Consider the following 23,308-nt stretch of genomic DNA (forward strand, 5'->3'; position numbering starts at 1 on the left):
CATAATTATAAGAAAACTCAACTAAAAGAAGTATATCACAAGCATTTGCTTATTAATCATTATTGAATATTGATGACACTAGGTATTCGCGAAAATATAAGCGTATCCTTCCTCACCGGTGGCACACCGACAAGACAATCTTCAATAATTGACAGAAATGTAAAGTTAAATTGCATTCATGATGATGAGGAAATGGCCTCAACCTGATATTTTGTTTCCTATCTTTCGTTTGTGTGCAGAAATCTGTACGCTGTCCGGAACCCAGCAATTCTTCCAAACCTTTGATGGCGACGCATACTACTTCCCCGGTTCCAGTGACGGATCGTGCCAGTATGTCATGTTGGAGTACAATGACATCAAGGTTCTTATTCAAGGCTACAAGTGTCGAGGTACCGAGACCATGTGTACCAAATCCCTTGAAATACAGTTGGGTGAAGGCCTCACTATGACAATGGCAAGATCTAAAGGTGTTGACATCAACGGTCAGAACTACCCAGAAGGAACTATTAACAACATATTGGATGGCATCCAGGTCCGACTTACCGCTCTTACATATCACATCCTCGCCCGCAACTTTGTCATCACATGGGACCAAGGTGAGCAACTAAAATGTATTTGAAGTATTTTGTCAAACTTAAATGTGTGGAAGACGAATGACATTTGATTTTGTGCACAATATAATCATATCTCTCTATATGTCAACAATCAGTAGTTGTGGACTCACATACATGTATATTCCGAATTGTATCAACAACGGAAAGTTTTCGTGTCATATAAGTGCAATACATATATATATATATATATATATATATACGTATAAGACGCAATAAATATACAACCGCCCTTGATACATCAACAGGTCTGTACGTGAAACTTGAAGTACCCGAGGCATGGGCAAATCAAACCAAAGGTTTGTGTGGCAACAACAATGGAAACAATCAGGACGACAAAACGTTGCAAACAGGCGCCCTTGCTACTGATGCTGCTGCGTTTGGAAATTCCTGGAGAGTGTCTCCCGATAAGTGTGTCGAGTATGTGCCCACGGGCAAAGAGCCATGTGAGGTGAGAACCTCAGATGCAAATATACCGAAAAAATGTTAAATAAAATCAGTACATAATGTATGTAAATTTTATGATATTATTTCGCTTCTATTAAGATGTTGTAATTATACCTTCATATTTTACATTTATTAAACCGGTTTTTATTTTGTGCAACAACTGACCTATTATATAACAAGTTACCCAGCCTGGTGCTCGGCTTTAGGGGAATAAAACAAGGACTGGCCGGCTCAGTCAGTATACTGTGTCTAAACTGCAGCATGGTATCTCAATGGGCTAGCACAATTAAAAATGGCATTAGTCTTGACTAATGTAAGCAGTCACGTGTACACGCACATAGCACGCATTCGAGCATATGCACTTCGCTATATCAGTGAAATAATCTTGAACGCAATTTAATCCCCATTTCACCCCACCTCACCTCACCTGTCAAATAATAACATGAGAAAACCTTGAAAGCGTCTAATGATTTGTTTTTGTTTATAACCCAACAGACAAACGCCGATAGGAAAGATTGGGCAACAAGTGCTTGCAAAGTACTTTACAGCCCAGAGTTTCAACAATGTCGAAACAAAATGGCGACAAGAACACATACCCTCTTTAAATTCTGCGAGTCTGAGGCATGCGGGTAGGTGTTTTATTTGCACTTTCACAGTTTTCTGTGAAACACGTTAATTAATTTATGCCTGAATCATAGTTGAGTTAAGTATATGACTGAAAAACAACTGAAGGTTAAGCGAATGGTACAAATAATAATAATAATAATAATAATAATAATAATAATAATATAATAATGATGATGATGATGATGATGATGATAATGATAATGATAATGATAATAATAATAATAATAATAATAATGACAACAAGACATTCCACAGTTTTCTTAACTGCGTCGAGTTATGTGCAGTGTGTTGAGAGGATCAGCAACCCTGCAGAGTTCATGCTTGTGGTTTTGACACAGAGGTCCATCCATGGTACGACCCGGAATATGTAGGGGCGTCATGGAAAAGACGTTTCAAGGCCAACAAACCTGATCTTGTCCTTTTTGATAGATCCAAAGAAATCATTTATATCATTGAATGTTCTGTCTCTTTTGACACTAATGTGATTGACAAGATTCAGGAAATGATGGCAAATATGCAGACCTCGCTTTCGAAATGTCACGCTTGCATCCCAAGTACCAAGTTGTCCGACTCCCTATTATTCTCGGTGCCTTAGGTTTGGTACCTCCCAATCTCACACTGCAAACACGAAAACGTCGTTTTTTTCCGTATATGGTCATTGGACGGAAAAACGACGTTATTTGGACGTTTTCAAACCATCGTTTTTCCGTCCAAATAACGTCGTTATTTGACATCGGAATTTACTGGGAGAGGACGATAGCGTTAAGCTCCTCCCTTTCTTGATTGACATTGTCAATCAAGCAACAGCGTCTACCGGTATTTCTACTTCTCAGTTTTCATTGGTCAGTCCTCGCGTGTTAGATTACAGGCCCGCGTTTGACGCTGTACTCGAAGCGCTTAGCGGAAGTACTGAAATCAATCGTTCTGCGCATGCGGATTACTTAATGCCTTGACCAAATTTTCCGTTCTGTGCATGCGCGATTTCGCGTATTGTTTCCTAGATTTAATGTCACCACTATTTGACAATGGTTCATAAACACAGACACGTGAAGATTCGGAATCGTAACGAGTTACTCCATTTAAATTGAAGAGTATCCCCAGTGATATGGGAGATTCCAAGATGAAACTATTCTATGGCTATCTAGGCTGCCACCCAAACCGATCTAAACGGGACCCGATAGCTTATTGTATGCTATATAGTCATATGGAAGTGGACAAGAACTATACATTGTATTCCGGCCGATTGTTCTTGCATTTACTTATAAGTCAGGAAAATGGACTTAAAAGGGGAGTTGTTGAATGTAATTATTTTAATTATTAAATGTTGCCTATACACTAATCTGGACGAACTTCTCATTGTTCTGTTTATGTCATCCTATATACTATTAGTATGTTACCGTTCTAACGTCAACCTCTCACATAACATTATATTGTTCATAGTATCAAAGTTTATTCAACAATATCAAGAGCAGCGATTTAAACCACTGAAACACCCAAACACAAGGACAGCCTCCGTGGTCTAGAGGTAGAGCGTCCGCCCGGAGAGCGGAAGGTCCAGGGTTCGATCCCGGGCCGCATCATACAGAAAGACGTTAAATGATTGTACTTGTTGTTACCCTGTCTGGCGCTCGGCATTAAGGGGCTAAAACAAGGACTGGTCGGCTCGGAGTCAGTATACTGTGTCTGAGTGGGGTATTCATGTTAAACTGCGGCATGGTATCTCAGTGAGCTAGCACTATAAATCGGCATCAGTCCGGACTAGTACAAGCAGCCACACACACACATACACGTGCATGCACGTCGCTATATAAGTGCAATAATCTTGGACGCGACGTTAAACCCAATTTCACCTCACCTCACACCAAACACAAGGCTGTTATCAAGCGCTAGTGCAGACGTGATGCATCGTAAAAACTGTATCGTGATGTCTTCAGAAATACAATTATACTACGAGATAGTACGGCTAACGCTGACTCACCGGTGGAACAATGACAATATCGCTAATACAGATATAACGTATTTGAATGACAAACGATCATTATTTTTGCAGTGACGATATAACACGTATACACGTTTATTGTTAACTTTCATCAGTTTTGCTCTTCATTTTAATAACTTTGTTTTCACATATATATGTAGCAATACCCGACAAGCATGTCATACATAATTATGGGGCAGTTTTCAATCTTGTACTGACTTACTCTGGTGTTAATGAGCGAAGTTTATTGGCTTGTGTGTAAAACCCCGTTTTTCTGGTAATCCTATTATTATTATCCGTGACTATCAATAACAATTAAGATGAACATTCAGTTCAAGTAAATGAATGAGTTTGTTTTGACGCTACAGTCAGTCAAAAAACCAATGCTGTGAGGTTTGATAACACACTTCTACCAGGTCGAACATCGTGGATCCTCATTTTCTGCCTAAAGAGAATCATAGTTCATATGCTAATCCATCTGCGAATACCCTCCCACTCAAGATGACCTTACTTGTTGCTATATCTATCATCTATCCCCCCAATCTCACCCCCCACGCCCCCCCCCCCCCCCCCCCCCACGCACGCACGCAAACACGCACAAACGCACACACGCACAGGCACACACACAAACAACTGACCTAAATAACCTGGACAGGAAATACTGCTGATAGCCTCTGGTCAACTCAGCCGCGCCACCGCAGAATGTTCGTCCAACTCTGCAGGGGGCATTCTCAGTGGCTTCAAACGCGCTGAAATGTTTTCGCCTTGCATCCGAGATGGTGGACAAGTGAAATCGTATGAAATTTGGTTATTATGTCCTATCTCTTTTTTGATTACCCAATAAAGTCAATTCATAGTTACACAGTTGTGAAGAAGCTTACAACTTTATAAGACTTATTCATCTCATTCCAAAAAAGCTACTCGCGCTCACATAGTGATAGTTGTAGTTATTATGTCACTGTTTTATTTCTTTAAAAATATATTACATGTTCAACAATAACAATTAAGATGAACATTCAATTTCCGATATAAGTAAATGAATAAGTGTGTTTTACGCCACAATCAGTCAAAGACCAACGTTGTCCGGTCCGATGACACACAATCTACCAGGTAACACATTGTGTACACCCTATCCCAATTGAAGTCTCCACTGTGGGTATTCCTGGGGACGAAAAGGCCCCATTTACCTAGGAATTTCATCAATACATTCATGCGCGGCATTCTCTGCCTAAAGAAGATCATATAGTTAACATGCTAATCCAACTCGAACTACCATCCCGCTCAAGATGAATGTTTTATGTAACATCCAACAGGCCCACTTTTACGCACGCACGCGCACGCACATATTTTGATTTACCAATCCCTGAATTGAGAAGACGTGCGTTACGAAGCTCCTCCAAGTCATCATCAATATCCGTATACGTCTGTGATATCATTACCCATCCAAAGCCGAATATACCTTTATTGTGTTTTCTTGACAACAAATGTTATAATTGGGATAATACTTTTTGAGTAAAGTACAGATTCTCGTACTTTCTTGGGTTGAGTCCCGTCCGGGATTTGAACCAACACTGTGAGTGAGGCACCCAATCGCCGGAACACAAAGTTGGCGATCTAACCCAGCCACCGAACCAAAAATGTTAGTCCAGATGACGTATACTTTGTGTACTCCTCTGACAAGAGAAAAATGGCACGGCTTCTATGACCAAAAACTTTGAACCAACAATGCCTTTAAGAAAGTGGTCAACAGTAACACACATTATATTTGGATACCACTTTCTTAGTAAACTACATATTTTTAGGGTGGAGATAATAGACGTTGATGGTTGATTATCAATGGACAAACTAAAGCCAAAACTTAACTTATGAATGATTAGTAATGGGAAATGGACAATGGGCAAACGGGAGGCGGGGTAATCAGCGCCATGCCAGTTATCTGTTGGCTTCCCTTGTTGCGTTCCCTTCTTTGCTATCTTTTTACTTTTGTTGTTCTTACAGGTACAAATATATGTTCTCTGCCTCATAGCATTTAATAATATGCACCTGATGAAGGAGAAAGTATATATTCCGAAACGCAGTGTTCCTCCGTTGACATCCATAAATATTTTTCCTTGTGTGTATCAGTTCTTAATGCCCTTCAAAGACTCAACCAGCTTTGTTTTTAAATGTGGTGATATTTGCGTAGAATATAATATGGTCATGCCTATATACATTTGGGTCTTTGTCTACATAAGCATTTAGACATACAATTTAAAGCTAAGGACATTGCTAATTCTGCAGGCATGAAGTACACGTCATAGCAAGCTGTGATCTTTATTCATACTTTAGATATTCGTAATGGAGATCTGTAACTGAAGTTTACCGTAATCTTCCGCAACTCTCACCTCCTGACCAGTTGAACGTCTTAGTGCATTCAGATGCCATTGTAAAATTCCAGGCTGCCCCTTTTTCTGTGATGTTTTGACGGATGAAATCTATTGCGTTATAATAATCTCTCTTTGCTGATATATAATATGTACATGTTGTAAAATATTTACGATATTTTAAACTTGTAATTCGATGCATATGCAATGCAATGTGAACATAAGTGCGGATGCACGAAGGCGGTTATAGTCATAGTTATACTGCGATGGATGTAGGGGAATGGTAGGGGGGTGTATGTATGTATGTATGAAAGCACGAATACCGATACATGAGGGCGGATATAGTTATAGTTCGATGGATGTTGGGGAATGGTGGGAGGATGGATTATGTATGTAAACATGCGTATGGATCCATGATGGCTGACGTAGACATAATGCTGGGGAAAGAAGAAAGTTGTTTGTGTGTGTGTGTGTGTGCGTGCGTGCGTGCGTGCGTGCGTGCGTGCGTGCGTGCGTGCATGCATGCGTGCATGCGTTGTGATACGAGGGTTGGCGAACATGTTGTCAGATGATTGTGTGAGTAATTTAAGTGGTTGAGGATGTGGCAGGTATGAGTATTGGTACATGCAGACTTGGGGTTGGGGGACTGGGTGTGCCTGTACTGAGGTCTTTTGTTTCACTCACTTATAGTGTTTTCTTTCACTCAAATACTGTTTTACGCATTTTAATGACTGAAACTGTAGTGACTCAAAGGACATACTGGCCGGGCATTCAACATATCTACCCCAACTACATACGTAGCCATTTTTATAGTGTACAAATCTTCTTCTACCTCTCTCACACACACACACACACACACACACACACACACACACACACACGCATTAATTGTTTTATTAAATGTATCTTCGAGAGTCAGTAAGAAACTAGAAATAACTGCCTTTGTTCTGTAAACCTCACCAAGTTTCAGCTTTCGCCTCTTCCTTTGTGGACTGAGGTTTCACATTTGTAAAATGATCTCTCTTATCTGTCTGTACCATCAACTTAACTGCCCTCACCCCCTGCAGTTTTCCCGTCCCATATTGCCAAGCAGGTGACCCACAAGGAGGAATACCGCTCTTCCTCAGTCCAGTGATACTGTGCCTAGCACAATATGTTGGGGATACGTAGCCTTGCTGTGGGCAAACATTTTGTAACAATTTGGCAAACTTTGATATGTAAACAGCAAATATTATTCAGTTTTATTTCAACAAAAACGGAAAAAATCGGATCCTACTTATTTTGTGGATACCATAACAATAAATCAAGCCAATAGATCGTTTGAGCTGGCATGAATATAAAAAATAATTAGCAAGTCAATAGTCATAATTCCCTCTGTTGGTCCCACGTGAAATGTTCTTCGTGAATAGAATAGATGGCTGATAGACGTTCGACCGAATAATATCATTTGCTAACTTCAACTGTTCATCTAATTTCCATGAATGTATGTTACATAGTTCATATGTTCATGGGCTTCTTCACTGAATGTATAGTGTGGAGGACTACTTCACTTGAGGATAAGTAACATAAATAATGATGATAATTATGATAGTATTGCCATTATTATTCCTTCAGATTATTAAAAAAAAAGTTATTATGTTTTCATAGAGAGAGAGAGGTATGGAGATTGTGAGATTATTTTTAGCATCGGAATTGTTAACATAATTCTTAAAGATATTATGTTTTGTTTGTTTGTTGTTAAACCAACTGCACCATTGCGACAACATCAGGAGCATGTTTCATGATTCATCATAATAAATGATATCATTGGATGCTCGCAAAAACGCGAGCTCATTCCGATCCACTAGTGGCACCCGCCACAAACACATCCAAAGGCAAGCCAATTGTTCACCCGAAAAGGCAGAGAATTGCATCTGACATCATTTTTGTCATTGATACGTCAAACCTGGAAATGCCGTCAACATGTCCAACACAAAGCCCAAGCCAGGACCCAAATCCTTCAAACCCGGCCAAAGTTCTGTTAATTACATACATTTCCCCCTAACCTTAAATAATCTATACTAGTTCTGAAGTAAATCGTATTTACCCGTATGAATCGTCTTATGTTATTTATTGCCGATAAACAGAATATGGACACTTTCTGAAAGTACTGTGTGATAAGTCACGCACCAAACCTATACTCTCGATATACATGCTGCTCTTACTTAAAAAAGAATATTGGGTTAACAAGATACGTATATTAAAGTACCATGCTTTCCTGATGTGCTCTCATTCTAATTTGAAATAATGGCATAAATAGCTACCACTCATCTTTCAATATTTTTCAAGGTTGGGTTAATCACGAACATATTTGAATATGTACAACATCTATACTTACTTATCTTTATACTTAAAGGCATCAGGTTTGTCTGTCATAAGACCCCGAAACAAATATGTCCAACACAGCCCAATATTTGGCTCTTGGCTCCTTGTTCTTATATTTTATAAGAATTGTTTAAACAACTGTTTTTTTCTTTAAAATATGTTCATTTCAGAAATTAGATGTTATTCTAGCATCAGGTCTGTGGTACGTTTACTGCATCAGCATTACATTAAAACGATATTACATTATATAAATCCACACAGAGGAAATGCTTAACATTTATCTTTTAAGGAAGAGTGCAAGACGACTTGCTTTATACATATAAATGTGGACATATATGTATGGACATTTGGATGATACAGATATACCTCCTTAAAGATAGTGTTCGTAGATGACTGTAGAAAATGGAATAATTATGTGAGTAATCGGGTTAATACCACGTTCAGCAATATTTAGCCATATTGCGATATTGGTTTCCAACATACAAGACGGACCATGAAATTTTGACTTGAATTTGGACCTGGCTTTCTGGTGTGATGTAACACCCCAGAATCTCCGGTAGAAAAAGGGCTCAAAGCACGAATTAAGATCACGAGATGATACTGATGTATGCATCTGGACATATATTTGCGTAGTATTACTACCTTAATTCATCAGCATATATGTATTTTGCATAAAAGGATATTATAGGATCGACGCTGACATGCGCATATAACCTATTCACCAGTGCTGTAATATTTCATTTCTTCTGACACATATCGACCCGAGAAATTATATTTAAATTTAAAAGGAGCCCAAGTGGGATAGAAATTTGAGTCTGAACCTGTTGAACAAGGCTTGTTTCATTTTGGGCTATAGCATTGCCGCAAGGCCTGGGCGGAAGGGAACACCTGTTTGCACCCATCAGATACCAAACACAACTTCTCTCTCCAAACGAAAACAAAATACGAAAAATGTCGGAAGTGTATCCTTCTAATTTTCTATTTAGATACATGTTTTAACTTTAAAGTAATTATATGTATCTCATGTATTATTGGTATCTATGATGCTGGTACCGTTTTGTTGCCATTGTGTAGCTTTTGTGGAGTTATTATGAATATCAAATACATGCCTTGAAATATGGACTTGTGAAAGAACTCATCATTGAATCATTTGCATTTAAATTAATGCATATACCATTAACTTGGCGTGTATGGACATATTATCCATCTACTTATACACACTTATTATGGACATATACAGAATTTCATTGTACCTTATTATTTAAAAAAATACCCGTGAAGATCCGGGTTAGAATAGGAATTCAACAACCCATGCTTGTACGAAGGCGACTTGGCTCGCTGACTTGGTTGATGCATGTCATCGTATCCCAAAATGCGTAGATCGGTGGTCTTGATGATAATGACTAAATTGTTTGGTCCAGACTGGATTATTTACGAACCACCGTCATATAGCTGGTATATTGCTGAGTGCGGCGTTAAACAACAAACAATCAAACAAAATCTATATAATTATTAAACACCTTCCAACAATGAGAAATTAAACTTATATTTTCTAAATATTCTGTTATATATATAACATAATTTGATTCATAATTTAATTATTGCGATGCATTCTTCCCGGTCATTCAATGTGCATGTTCATTTTTCATAAATGGCTACGTTAGTGCGTTGCCTAGATCTCTCGTTACCTATTCACAAGAATAGATTAAAATAATTTGTTTTACTATCATATTTCTGTTTATCTAATTCATAATACGAAATTGTTAATTCATTTATAATAGTATAGATCATATTCGTGTATATCACTATCTGATGCTAAGGTTTTATTTCAGAAAATATAATTAATTCAAAATGTAGAAAGATACACAATTTGCCATAATTTGACTTTTAAACTGTACAAAGTATGATATAATGATCAAAATGCCTGTAACGGGTAGTATTTAAGAAAGAAATATTTGTCGAGAAGTCCCATTTTTCAGATATGCCCTTCAGTAGTATTATTACATATCTCCAGAGAGAGGTTTACATTGTAGTTCTCATTATTTGTGGATAATTCAAAAAGCAACATAGAAAATATATATGCTACCATGACGAAAGAATACAGAGTATACATAACTCGCAATTCTATATATTCAGCAAACAGCCCAAAACCGAAACTCCACAACATATCCGATTACACTGATTAAGGCTGTCCCAGTTCTCCATGCGATACCGACGCCCGTTCGTCTCCCAGACCATACAGAATAATACATTTAAAAGGAATCCAGCTCAAGTCTAGAACGATTTGGCAAGCCTAGATTGCCTTAATTCTATCCATGAAAGTAAGCATTAATAAAAAAATATTGTTCTTGTCTGCTTCAGATTATATTTTGTAGATACTTATATAACTAGGAAAATTGTACTGACACCGGCGCTGTCCCCTATTGAAGCTATCCACAAGAATTTCGAATTGCCGCCCATTGTTCGATGTCAATACATCGATGACAAGTGAGGATATCATAAAGTAATCGTTGATGCCGCGCTACACTTTGATAAAAATTATAATCAAGTTGACCGGTGTGTACATTACTACAGTGAACATGTACATGATCATGCCCTAATAATCAAATGCCGTAATGTCAAATACTAATTTATTATTGTGTGATGAATTTAACTGGATCAGTGGTAACATGTGATATTAATATTCCATCAATTTCTTTCCTGGTTGGTCCATCCATGTCTACAAAATGAACATAATACAATTAAAATGGAGCCTAGAACAATTCTTAGTTTCAGGCTAGGGCTGTGGAAATCTAGACTTTCCCAATCATTATAGACTTGAGTTGGTCTCATGTTTTACATTATTCTCTTGGGTCAACGTCACAGCTCATACCATACACTAACAAGACCAGCTTGCCCCCCGCCGGAGCTCCCGGATTTTGGTTATATCATCTAACATGGCCAACTCTGCTCTTAAGTAAACAAGAACCTAATCAGCGAGGGGTCCTTTATCATCCCTATGTGGCTGCTTATAAAAATCTGATATCTTTTCCCAAAGACCTGGTTAATAATATATTTTCTGCTGAATATTCGAAACAAATAGAGTGAGTTGGTACTACATGTACATATGTATACGGTTCTATTTTAAATGACTGCAGCGCTCCATTATGAAAACAATTTGTTTTAACGCCGCTCTCAGCAGTATTCCAGTGATATATGACGGCGGTCTGTTGTATATGAAATATATGCAAATTGAATCTTGAATCTTGAAAGTTGCAAATAAGTATCACATGCAGTATACAGTATATCAACTGCAATATACTGTATACATCAGTATACAGTGTGTCGCGAGCTCTGCGCGGGGCTGGAGCACACATTTCCTACACCTCTCCCTTCGGCAAACACATCACGAGGGTTGCAACGAGGTCACAGGTCAGGCGTGCACTCGTCAGTTGTCTAATACGGTAAAGAGTAAGATCTTCCGGAAGACCACTGCACTGGAGGTATGTGGATTATTGAGGGGGTACTACGTGTTTGGAACTGGGAGTTGAACACTAAGCACTTTTAGAGAAGAGCTCACAATAAAACGTTATGGACTCGCGGACGGACTTGTGTTTTCATTTCAAGACGTACATTTATCAGGTTGAACTTCCTAACTGTAACAATAACTGAACTTTACGCCTTTTATACACATTTGTGATGGGGCGACAATGCAACAACGAGACATATTTTGACCTTGAAAATGTCGCGTTACGGCATCGTCGCCCTTTTGTAAAATAAAGAAAAGGATTATCAAAGAGCGACAATGCGAACACGCGACAATGCGACAAATGGCCAATTGTCGCGCTTTTGTTAATTTTGACACGTTTTGCTTGTTTTTGTAAAGGCGTCAATGCGACAACGAGACAATGTCCCTTCCATAGTAATCCGTGCAAATAAAACTGAGTAATGAAATAGAAGTCTGACATGCCTGTTAAAAGATAGAGTGTTGCAGCTTCTGATTTCATAGATCTTCAAGAAGGGTTATCAATAATGGGATGGGTGATGAGTTCAACTACATACGCTGTGATTAACAATAATGCTCCGAGTCAATACATTTTGTCAAATGTATGACATGTATTACGTGAATGAACATATTGTTTATACTCGTCCATGTTTTTGACGGACAAAATAATTTACATGCTCGGTAAAACTGAGGACGGGCATCATTATGTGTTTCCGTGCTTTGTTCAGATGAACAATTGACTTGTCCTTGCATGTGTTTGTGACGGGTGCCACTTGTGTGGCAGGATACGCTCACCTTTTCCCGAACACCCATTGGATGACCTGAACCACTTCGGATTTTTATCCCACATCAGTCTGATATACCAAGATATAACTGAAATACTGAAATACTATACAGTTGAAAATGATGTTTAATGCGATTACCGTAGTGTGTTACTACAACTGTTCATATTTTGTGCAGTGATGTTATGTAATATGTAAAAGAAAGCATATTCAATTATCCAATTGATTTGAATAGAATATACTTGCGTCAGTGTATTTTATTAACGCCCCAAATCGTAATTTAAACACATAAAATAACAGATCACGCATGGTGCCTTGACTTACTACTAGATTTAATGGGCCACCCCGGAATAAAATAGTTCCCCCCAAAGCGAGGAACATATGTTTTAGTATGTTTACAAGACATATATTCCAAACAATATCCTCATTAGATGAGAAGATCGTTTACAGAATTACCTCAGTAAGTCAATTACAATGACAGAGCGTCGTAATACATTTACATCAAGTACAATACGTCAAAATGGCCGACACGATAAACGTAACGGGAGATATTTTCGAAGTTGTTAATTAACCTGTGGCGATTTCAAGCCTTTGGCATCACTGATCAATTGGCCGATCATTGAAAGGTGATTGTGAAGATGTGTCAAATAGATACTAAGGTAAATTCATAGATTTCTGTAAATTGTCACTGCGACAGTTTGGATTTTTTTTCGTATTTTTTCTCTCTGGGATGGGTTGTAGCGAGGGTATGCTTAAATGGGCTTGCAACCACGCTTCTGTATGAATTCGTACCAGGGAATTCCAAGGGTTTTCCCCAGGAATGTGGAAGTAGTCAGTGTTTACGCCTTTTCAAGAATACAGTCACGTGAAGAACGTCATGTGACCGACCTCGCGTCCAAGTCGTATATCTTGTAAACTTCACATTAAAAAATTAGTTATTGTTATAACCAAATGAAACACAACCCATTATCCGATAGGGGTAACTGTACATAGCCGTTACCACAATAAACTTAGTAACATTGTTTGGTTTGACGTCTTGGCGCGTGTCTGAATTCCATTAACATGTAACATATCCTAAAACTAGCTTATCAGCAAATCTCGCTGCACTGCGCGCGACAGATACTAGAGCAAGGCATGCCAAAAATACGAAACCTAAAGCTTCCGAAAGGAAGCCTTGGACATCAAGTGCGTCGGGGGACCAGCGCCATCTGATTGGCCGTTAACAGTTGTACAAGGCGGAGCAAAAAGCATCGTTTTTCCGTCCATTTTACGCTTGAAAAACTCGACCCTTTTCTGGACACTTTCTAGACGCTGACCAATTAATCAATTTTAATGAATTTTTAGTCGTTTTTCCGTCCAATGACCATATACGGAAAAAAACGACGTTTTCGTGTTTGCAGTGTCATGACTGAGATTGGGAGAGTACCCGGGTTTGCTCCCTGACAATCTGGGTAATGCAGAAGGCTGCAGTGTTGGGGAGTTTTCACATTCTCCGAAATGTTCTGGGTGGGCTCGACCCATTCGATGTCTGGGATGCGTGAAGAAGGGGCAGGGGCCCCGAGCTGATGATGAGTCTAACCAGCCTGTGTGACAGGATCAGCCAATCAGCCAAACCCTCTTTGCTGCATTTTGTATTTTAATCTCTAAATAATAATAATAATAATAATAATAATAATAATAATATAGTTATGACTTATCTTCTATAGTTAAAACGCAAATACGTCAGTTTAAATAAAGTAAAGAAGTATCCGAATCAATAAATAGCCATTTGCCCTGATGTTTGCAGTTGTGACAAGGGAGGCGACTGTGAATGCTTGTGTAACGCCATTGCCACCTACGCTGCTGAGTGTATGAACCTTCATGGCATTGCTGTTAAGTGGAGAACCCAGAGATTGTGCCGTAAGTATACCAGTTCACATTAAATTAATTACTTGTTCATCGGCATGTCGTGTTTTTCCATAAGTTATTATAATTCTTTCTTCAAAAGAGATTTTTCTCTTGGCTTATGATCAGTATCATATTCATTTTTTATGTATCCCAAACTTTAACCAAACCATTTGGCATAGACTACGTTACTTCACGTGAAGTTTTGACAAATGTATTACCGATATATGATTGTCTAAAGAGACCATTAGCAATCATTAATAATATAGTTAGTCTCACCTTAACACACTGATTGTATGCTACCAGCCATCCAGTGTGAAGGCGGAAGTCAGTATAGAGCCTGTGGCAACCCTTGTCAACCAAGCTGCGCCGAATCCACCATCAGCGACACTGTAGGCGAAATCTGCAACAGCACCCATTGTGTTGAGGGTTGTTTCTGTCCAGAAGGAACTGTCATGGACGGTATGTAGACACTGCTGCCCTTCTACATATATCTCTAACCGCTTCACTGGTATTCAAAGTGATCGTGATTACATTAGTCCTTCAATAGCTCCTGTTCAACCCCTGTTCTCTTGTCTTAATAATGTCATTTTCCTACTTTACTTCAATGGTACGAGGTTGTCTAAGGCACAAACAATTCCTTAAGGATTTGATGATCCTGGGTCCGAATTCAAGAAACATCTTGGTTATCGTATTTGTTCCTTAACACAATCCTCCCACATTAGGCTGACACGCTGGAGAGAACTGAAAAAACTATTCAACGTACTCACTCGCTCAATCGAAAGGCGATATTGTGGTTAATGAATACTTAAAACCGTCTTTTCATCTCAACAGTAGCCTGTTATTGGTATTGAAAAACGCAAACACTGAAAACTATTCACATTCAACAACTCACAAAACGCACACGCACGCACGCACACACAAATACACACACATACGCACGCATGCACGCACAAATAAACACACAGACACGCGTGTCGTTAATTGGCAATACATAACGACAAAAAGACAAAGCATGGTATACTTCATGTAAAACTGTCAATGTCGTGTTTGCAGAGGAGTCGAAACGATGCGTGCCACTGGAAGAATGCCCCTGCAAAGACAAAAACAGCTTCATCTACCAACCAGGACAGAACTTCACACGGGATTGCCAACTCTGGTATGTCTGTTCTTCTTCTCCAACCACTGTCTACTCATGACAGCATTCAGTATAAGGTACCTGGTACGAGATAAAAGGGCTTGTGATTGAAACTCTCATCGCCATGCAGATTGCGGAATGACAATAGGAAGTGCCTTCTGTATATCAGTAACAATATTGAACAATAACTGTGCAGGGTTGAAAAAGAGTGTTATAGGTATCCGTTTCGCACAATAAGTGATACCTCTTCGTTATGCTACAGCACATGCAAAAAGGGCGAGCTGGAATGCACAGGCAAGACTTGCGGCGAGTGTGACGAGACACAACACAGCTGTGGAGAGGTGCAGGGCGTTCTTATGTGCATCAACAAGGACAAGGTCTGTGACGGCATGAGGGACTGCAGCGACGGTTCAGATGAAGTCAACTGCAGTATGTAACCTGTTCATATTTCTAGCATTCTGAATAGGAACTGGGGCTAAATTTGATTGTTTGATAGTCGGATGCGTCTGTTATTAGTGTGGACATCCATCCTTAGTTCTCTTACGCTTAAGCACAACAACTTTCATATCACTGTTATTTTGTTACAACGTGGACTTGCCTCAGCACATTGGTTATGCACGGTCTAAATCTACAGTGACAATGGACAGGGCTTGACAAATATTACCTTAGACTGGAACTTGGCCAGGGGTCACTGGTCATGACGCCCCTTTAATCACAACCATACCGTTGATGGGTTCATGTAGGTCACTGTTCTATGATAAAACTCATAAATAGACTTATTAATTTGGAAGAATAAGACGTTGATTTAGTAATATAATCATGATAGGGAAGTGTTCCAACATACAATAAGTCAATAACAATCTTTTGATGAGATAAAATCACTTAGCAAATCTTGCGCTTTTCTTCTTTTTACATTGCGGGCTTATGCAATACATAACCATACAACGTGCATGTATGATATGAATAAAAAATGTTGATGTGTAAAAGTAATGTCTTGAATTGACTATTTCAGATGTAACCTGCACTGATCTCCAGTTCACCTGCGACTCTGGACAATGCATACCAAAGGACTTCTATTGCAACAGTCTCAAGGAGTGTGATGACGGATCCGACGAACGCGATTGCAGTAAGTTGGATCAAAATTGTATTATGTGTGTGTCCCAGACATTCTTCTTGTACCATTATGTATTTAGAACTTTACAACGTTACGTTCTGATTGACACTAACACATTTGTTTTGACTATCTACTCACGGGTCGTACGTAACTATTGATCATATGTTGACCATAGTACGCAACACACTGATCGTACGTAACCTTTTGATCACATCTTAACTGTGCTATGTTCCGATGATAAACTGCACTCTTATCATAGGGTAACTGTTTATCATACAATAGGAATAATTTAAATGGCTAAATGACAAAGTTTTGATACACTTTTCCACAAATCATATATCCTAATTATATGGTCACATGAATATATTTGCAGAAATAACGTGCAGCAATGAAACTTTCGTATGTGCTGACAAACCAACCATGTGCCTTCCAATGTCCTTCGTCTGCGATGGAGAGAAAGACTGCACTGATGGCTCAGACGAAGCGGGTTGTCACGGTGAGAGCTAGTTCATATTCAAAACGTCTGTGTTTATCTAGAATTTAAATCCTGTATCGGAAATATAATATGTGAGTATCTTTAAACAAGCAAAAAGTAAAACATTAATGGGGAATGTTATGAAGCAAACGATTTTAATGTGATGCATCATTTCACATATATGTTCCCTCTTCTTTTATATATATATATATATATATATATATATATATATATATTTATATATATATTATATATATATATATTATGATTATTATCATTATCGTTACAGTGTGTCCAAAGAACGAGACACAATGTGTTGAGAACGACAGTTGCATCCCCAAGGACCGAAGCTGTGACGGCCACGATGACTGTGGTGATGGGTCAGACGAGAAGGGATGCAGTAAGTACAAAGTGCAGACATATGTCTCAGTTAAGTGGATTTTAATGAATTTTCAAAACAATTTTGACAATGTGATTTATAAGCAAATTCTTAAAAACTAAACACTATCCTTTCTTGTTTTACAGCTACACCGATGTCAACAAGTAAGTAATAGCTTGTTATGTTCTTCTGTCTTATGACACTGATTAAAACCAAAACAAAATATTTTAGTGGCGAGGTCACGGATCGTTCATGTCTGAACGTAGTTAGTAACTCGTCCCAACCTTCATCCTGGAGCAATCAATGTACATATACAGTTAAAGTACAAATGTTCAAGGGACCCTTTCCAAGTGTTTCGCCTGCTTAAAACTTAAATGTCAAACGCACTCACAATAGGTTATCGAGTCTTCATTAAATATCTGGGTTAGCTTGGATACATTGAGCCATTAATGGTATTGGCCATGTGGGGATTCCGGGTCAGAATAGATTCATAACTTTTCGTAACAGTCGACTAAAATGGAATCGGTTGTTTGGCTCTGTGAATTGTCACCCTACCCGAATAGCGTGGGTCGTGGTTTTCAATATCCGCTGTTATATAGCTGTGATATTGCGGCGTTAATGTTGTTAAGTATCTGCAACATTGTTAAAACTGCCTACAATCCAAAGTTTGGATTTGTTTTCTGTCTCAGCTCCCCAGTGTGACGTGGAGAAGGTGTCAACCGGGTACCTCACCGTGCAGACGAAGGATAATAACGTCATGGCTCAGTTGGCTGCCAACGGAGGAAATTTCAACACAAGTGTCGATGGGGACATCGAACTTGAACTTACTATCATTGCTAAAGCTGGGACAGAGCCGAAAGTGTTCGGAGTTAGCTTCGGAGCTGACAACATGACCGATAGCAAGGTCACCATAGAAACGCCAGATGGAGGGAAGAAAGTCTATGAGGTAATCATGAGGTCAACACACTATAACTGCACACCTACTTTTAGCAATGATTTTAAATCATGAAAATCTTAAATATTTAGAAGATAAACATCCTGTGTCTTCCATGTAAAACTAGGTTACCTGTAGATTTAACGACGCTAAATTGAATTTGGAACCGAACGCGCAGGGTGATGTTTCAAATGTTAAATTTAGCGTGGTTAAATCTACAGGTAACCCAGCTCTACATTACAAAACACAATTTGTTTATCTCCATTCTACCATAACTAAATAAAACGCGAACTCAAATATATTGAGTGAAGTGGCATGGGTTGAGTGGGTTGTCGATCTGAATTACGAAATCACCGACAATAGCCTGTAAACAAAAGATGGCGCTGTATATGCTCAAGCCCTTTTTTACACGTCACAGGGTCATATGGCAGGCATTGAAAGCATATAGGCATGGCAACTTGATCAGCTAACATGAGGTGGGCATCCCTAAAGAATATTATGCAAGCTTCGTAAACATCATGGCGTCATATCGCTCATTGTGACGCAATGATATAGAGAAGCGCCAAATTCCAAACTTTCTGCTGTTCCCAAAACTTAAAATACATTCTCTTTGAATATTTCTATCGGAAATGTATTGCCACACATCCTTTGACTTTGCATTTTGTAACCTGTACGTGTAGATATAATTATTTAAATATGCCTACCAACAATGTCTGAAACAAATAGTTTCTCTTCTATGAATATATGCTTCCGTGGTGATGCGGCTGTCAAACCCGCAGTTTCAATCAGACAGCGTTTCTTGTGTTTTAATAGTCTCTGATTGACCAATCAGAATCGTGTAATTTCCAAATTCATGGTAGAATTAATCGTTAAATTTTCAGTAACATTATATATGTGCGTCTGTTAGGGTCAGCAATGATATTGTCATCACATGTTGTGGCTTGTATCGGGTTCAGAATTTGATATTTATCAATAATTATGGTTTATATTGGCTGTCTTAACAATACGTGAAGTGGTCGTAGAACACTAGTGTCAAATAGTGGCTTATTGTGCCATATTTGTGTAGTTCTTTTTTTCACTGGGACTTCGCTCGCCACGTGGCCTCTGTTTTCGCGCATTGTGTCCCGGAGTAATAATTTTCAAGTTGTTCTTAGACATATTTTGGTATGGAAAGCGACGATATCCAAACGTTTTAAGTGAAAAGGATAATTAACTCTTTGCGAATGACGTGTCTTTTGTCTCACCAATCACATTTGTTGTCATATTTACTTCTGTTGTCATAGTCAGGAAGCAAACGCTCTTGTTGAACAATTCACATCTGTCATCAGTTCATAAACTTTTGGTCCTGATTTTAGATGCATCTTTTCCTGCAACATATAGACCGATTTCTCTCCCTTCAAATGTATGTAATATCATGGAGAGACTAGTAATTAATCGTGAGTGAGCTTCTCTGCCAAATTCAGTCAGTATTCCGAAAAATACCACCATGCATAGATCAGCATGACAGAAAGCTATTTGCAATCAAGAGTACATGATGGGTGTCTTTCTCAATATCGGAAAGGATTATGACATGAATTGGAGACAAGGCTTGCTTTTCAAATTACGGAAACTAAGAGTTAGAGGTAACATATGTTTGTGGATATGTTCTTTTTTCTATGGGGCATCCATGTGATTAAAAATGGTACCACAGGGGGGTGTTATAAGTTCGATTCTATTCAACATCATGATCAAGGACCTGCTTCGAAATATTAATGCTGCACAGTTTGCCGACGATGAATCGTTTTGGAGACGATTTGGTTATTTTCAGTTTGTCTTGGAATCTGTCCAAAACTATTTAAGTATAATTAGTGTCTGATGTTCAAAATTTAAGACATTCCAATCAAAATTTGTGGCGATGATGCTCACAAAATCAATCTAACTCTTAACTTAAACTAGAAATAGTATTAGTGGCCAAATTCACTGGTGTTCATTTTCATCAAAGAGACATGGTCTTCTGTTTTTTCTTTTCTTTACCCCGCAATTAAATTTCATATCTATCCGACTATCCAAATGAATAATACTATCCTGACGTCTCCTTTACGTTATCTAACCAATGTCGTGCTTTGTGCAATTTAATACTTTGTGATTCTTATTACTTAAGTCAACGTGTTGGTCCACGTCACCCTGAAACTACACCACCACCACCATTGTCTGAATTGCCTCTCAAACTTCACGTACAAGTGTCTTCTCTTCGCCAGCCTGCTAATCTGATTACATTTCTTCACCACCGTTCTTTATATCCATTGACTCATAGTAGTTAAACCTCTCGAATGTCGAATATATTGATCTCCGTTAAAAAGCCAACTTCTATGTTGAATATGCCATGAAGTTGTGGCAAAGTTATGAAGACATCCAAATATGAAACTAATGCACAACTAAAATGAAAGGTCAAAGCATTAAGATTGAACGTCATCGATATACTTCATCTGTCACTTAAATCGCTGACCCGTGAAGATACGGGGTAGAATAGGTCTTCAGCAACCCATGCTTGTCGTAAAAGGTGACTATGCTGGTCGTAAGAGGCGACTAACGGGATCGGGTGGTCAGGCTCGCTGACTTGGTTGATGCATTTCATCGATCCCAATTGCGTGGATCGATGTTCATGATGCCAATCACTGGATTGTCTGGTCCAGACTCGATTATATACAGACCGCCGTCATATAGACGCATTATTGCTGAGTGCGGCGTTAAAAAACAAAAAAAACAACAACTTAAATTGCTTAACGTTTAACCATGGTTACAGTGGTCTTGATGTGTTAAATTGAGAACTTTAATATTTGCCTTGTTTTACCATCAGATTGGGTCATGTTATTAACTGAGTCGTTTCTTTGTTTTATTTATTTAGAATCCAGCTATTGAAAATGATATCGCAACGTTTGTCATAGCTGGAGATAAAGTGACTAAGATCCTGGTGGAGATAAAGGTCCTTCTTACAGTAACAGTTATCCATGACATCGTGGTGGAAGCGTGCTACGAGCCAGGTGGTATGTACCAGCGTGTGTTATTGGTATCGTATATATCCTGACGTACCCAAATTTCGAACAGTTAAGATGGCATTGCTAATATTTCGAGTGATGAACGAATCAAAACCCAAATTCTGCTTCATGCCAGTAGGTGATGTCTTCAAGAATAGAATTTAGCTCCACTCTGAAAGAAAAACAATCCTCGATAAAAGGCATGACCTCATTTACATGGTCTGTAAACTTCCGCTACACTCGAGAGACGTCATCTATTTTCGAACACCTGATTGGTTTAGTAATTTAGCGGGGTTTCCATGAATGAACACACGTGTTTTGGCATACAGTGCTCAACATATTTCTTGTAGGTTGGCATTAAAACACAAAACATGAATATTTGTCAAATTATAATGTTCACACCATTCCACTCTTCCTTTTCTTCATGACACCGGCACCACAATTCTGAATGACGACGGACTGTTCTGACAGGTGTACAGTACTTCACATGAACCCAATGATGACAGGCCATACATGTACACTCTCAAGGCGATAGCCTTATTGACGTCCCACCTCTCGTTATAACGCGACAAACTCACTTTCAATATGGCTGTTCGAAAATAGTGTACTCGGCGATAATAATGTACATCTATAATAAGCTCCCTTGGAACTCCGGGATTGGAGATTCAAAATAATCAACTAAAATAGGATCAGATGACATGGCTGATTGCTTAAATCATCGAACGCATGGATAGTTGATCCTGTGTTCAGTTATTGGTTTGCCTAGCACAGACTCAATTATTTTCTGGCCACTGTAATGTGGTTGCAATAGTGCTGTCTATGTGGCCTTATACACAATATACGATACACTATACACAATTAATGACAATGTATTAAAGTAGTGTAAACATTATCCCTTATTAAATCAAAGAACGGTCCATGGAATAATTTATTTCATGCAAATACTTCTTATTTGTCAGAAACAACTATTCCCACCACAAGTGCCACAACAACAAGTGGTACAACAACAAGTGGGACCACAACTACGTCTTCAACTACACCTACAGGTGAGATATAAATAACGAGTTTGGTGGTTTGCCAGGTGATGAAAGAGTTAACAACGCTGGTAGGTAGCCTCGTGATTACGGTGATCATACCAAAGACCTGGGTTTAATTCCCCCCATGGATACTCTGTGATGTATTACCTTCTTAGGTACCCCACCGTGATATGGCTGGATCATATTTTCAAAGGTGGCGATACAAAAAAGATATATTTATCCATATAACATTGCTAACTTATGCTTTATTAAAATATGTACAACATGTATGGCCGTAGACACGTTTAACTGACTGTCTTTATGACATGTTCATGCCTTTGCGCGCATTATTAATGCGTTTTTATTCATAACAGTGCCATGTACGAGTGAGGAAGAATGGTGCATGGAGGTGAATATTTGTATAAGCAAGAGTGCAGTCTGCGACGGTAAATGTGACTGCAATACAACACGGGCTGGGCAACCCTATTGCGAAGATGAAGACGATGACCGATGCGGTAAAATATATACAATATTTATTTATCAATACCCCTGAGAAATGCAAGAAACGTTTGACTCGATTAAAAGTTCATCGTCAATATTCTCCGTTATCTTCAAATTTACACAAAAGAATGCAAAATGAAAATTAAATGTAAACCACGGTTATGCTAATTAGTCTCAGTTGTAGCACCAACACATAG

At 38.7% G+C, this 23,308-nt stretch overlaps 1 protein-coding gene across 1 annotated transcript in view; it reads left to right on the plus strand.

The window, feature by feature from the left end:
- LOC139470044 (mucin-3B-like) overlaps positions 1–23,308 on the plus strand; it is a 191,389-nt gene that overhangs the window by 15,615 nt on the left and 152,466 nt on the right. Inside the window, exons 21-35 of the mRNA XM_071252333.1 lie at positions 240–596; positions 860–1,062; positions 1,554–1,687; positions 14,443–14,555; positions 14,847–15,002; positions 15,597–15,699; positions 15,941–16,107; positions 16,691–16,804; positions 17,166–17,288; positions 17,557–17,667; positions 17,793–17,810; positions 18,336–18,592; positions 21,465–21,603; positions 22,554–22,640; positions 22,985–23,125. Of these exons, the coding sequence (XP_071108434.1) occupies positions 240–596; positions 860–1,062; positions 1,554–1,687; positions 14,443–14,555; positions 14,847–15,002; positions 15,597–15,699; positions 15,941–16,107; positions 16,691–16,804; positions 17,166–17,288; positions 17,557–17,667; positions 17,793–17,810; positions 18,336–18,592; positions 21,465–21,603; positions 22,554–22,640; positions 22,985–23,125 (2,223 nt within the window). The remainder of the gene's footprint in view (positions 1–239; positions 597–859; positions 1,063–1,553; positions 1,688–14,442; positions 14,556–14,846; positions 15,003–15,596; positions 15,700–15,940; positions 16,108–16,690; positions 16,805–17,165; positions 17,289–17,556; positions 17,668–17,792; positions 17,811–18,335; positions 18,593–21,464; positions 21,604–22,553; positions 22,641–22,984; positions 23,126–23,308) is intronic.

This window comes from Haliotis cracherodii, unplaced genomic scaffold (assembly GCF_022045235.1).
Source record: "Haliotis cracherodii isolate W230 unplaced genomic scaffold, xgHalCrac1.p SCAF_20, whole genome shotgun sequence".
In the NCBI taxonomy this organism is placed as follows: Eukaryota; Metazoa; Mollusca; class Gastropoda; order Lepetellida; family Haliotidae; genus Haliotis; species Haliotis cracherodii.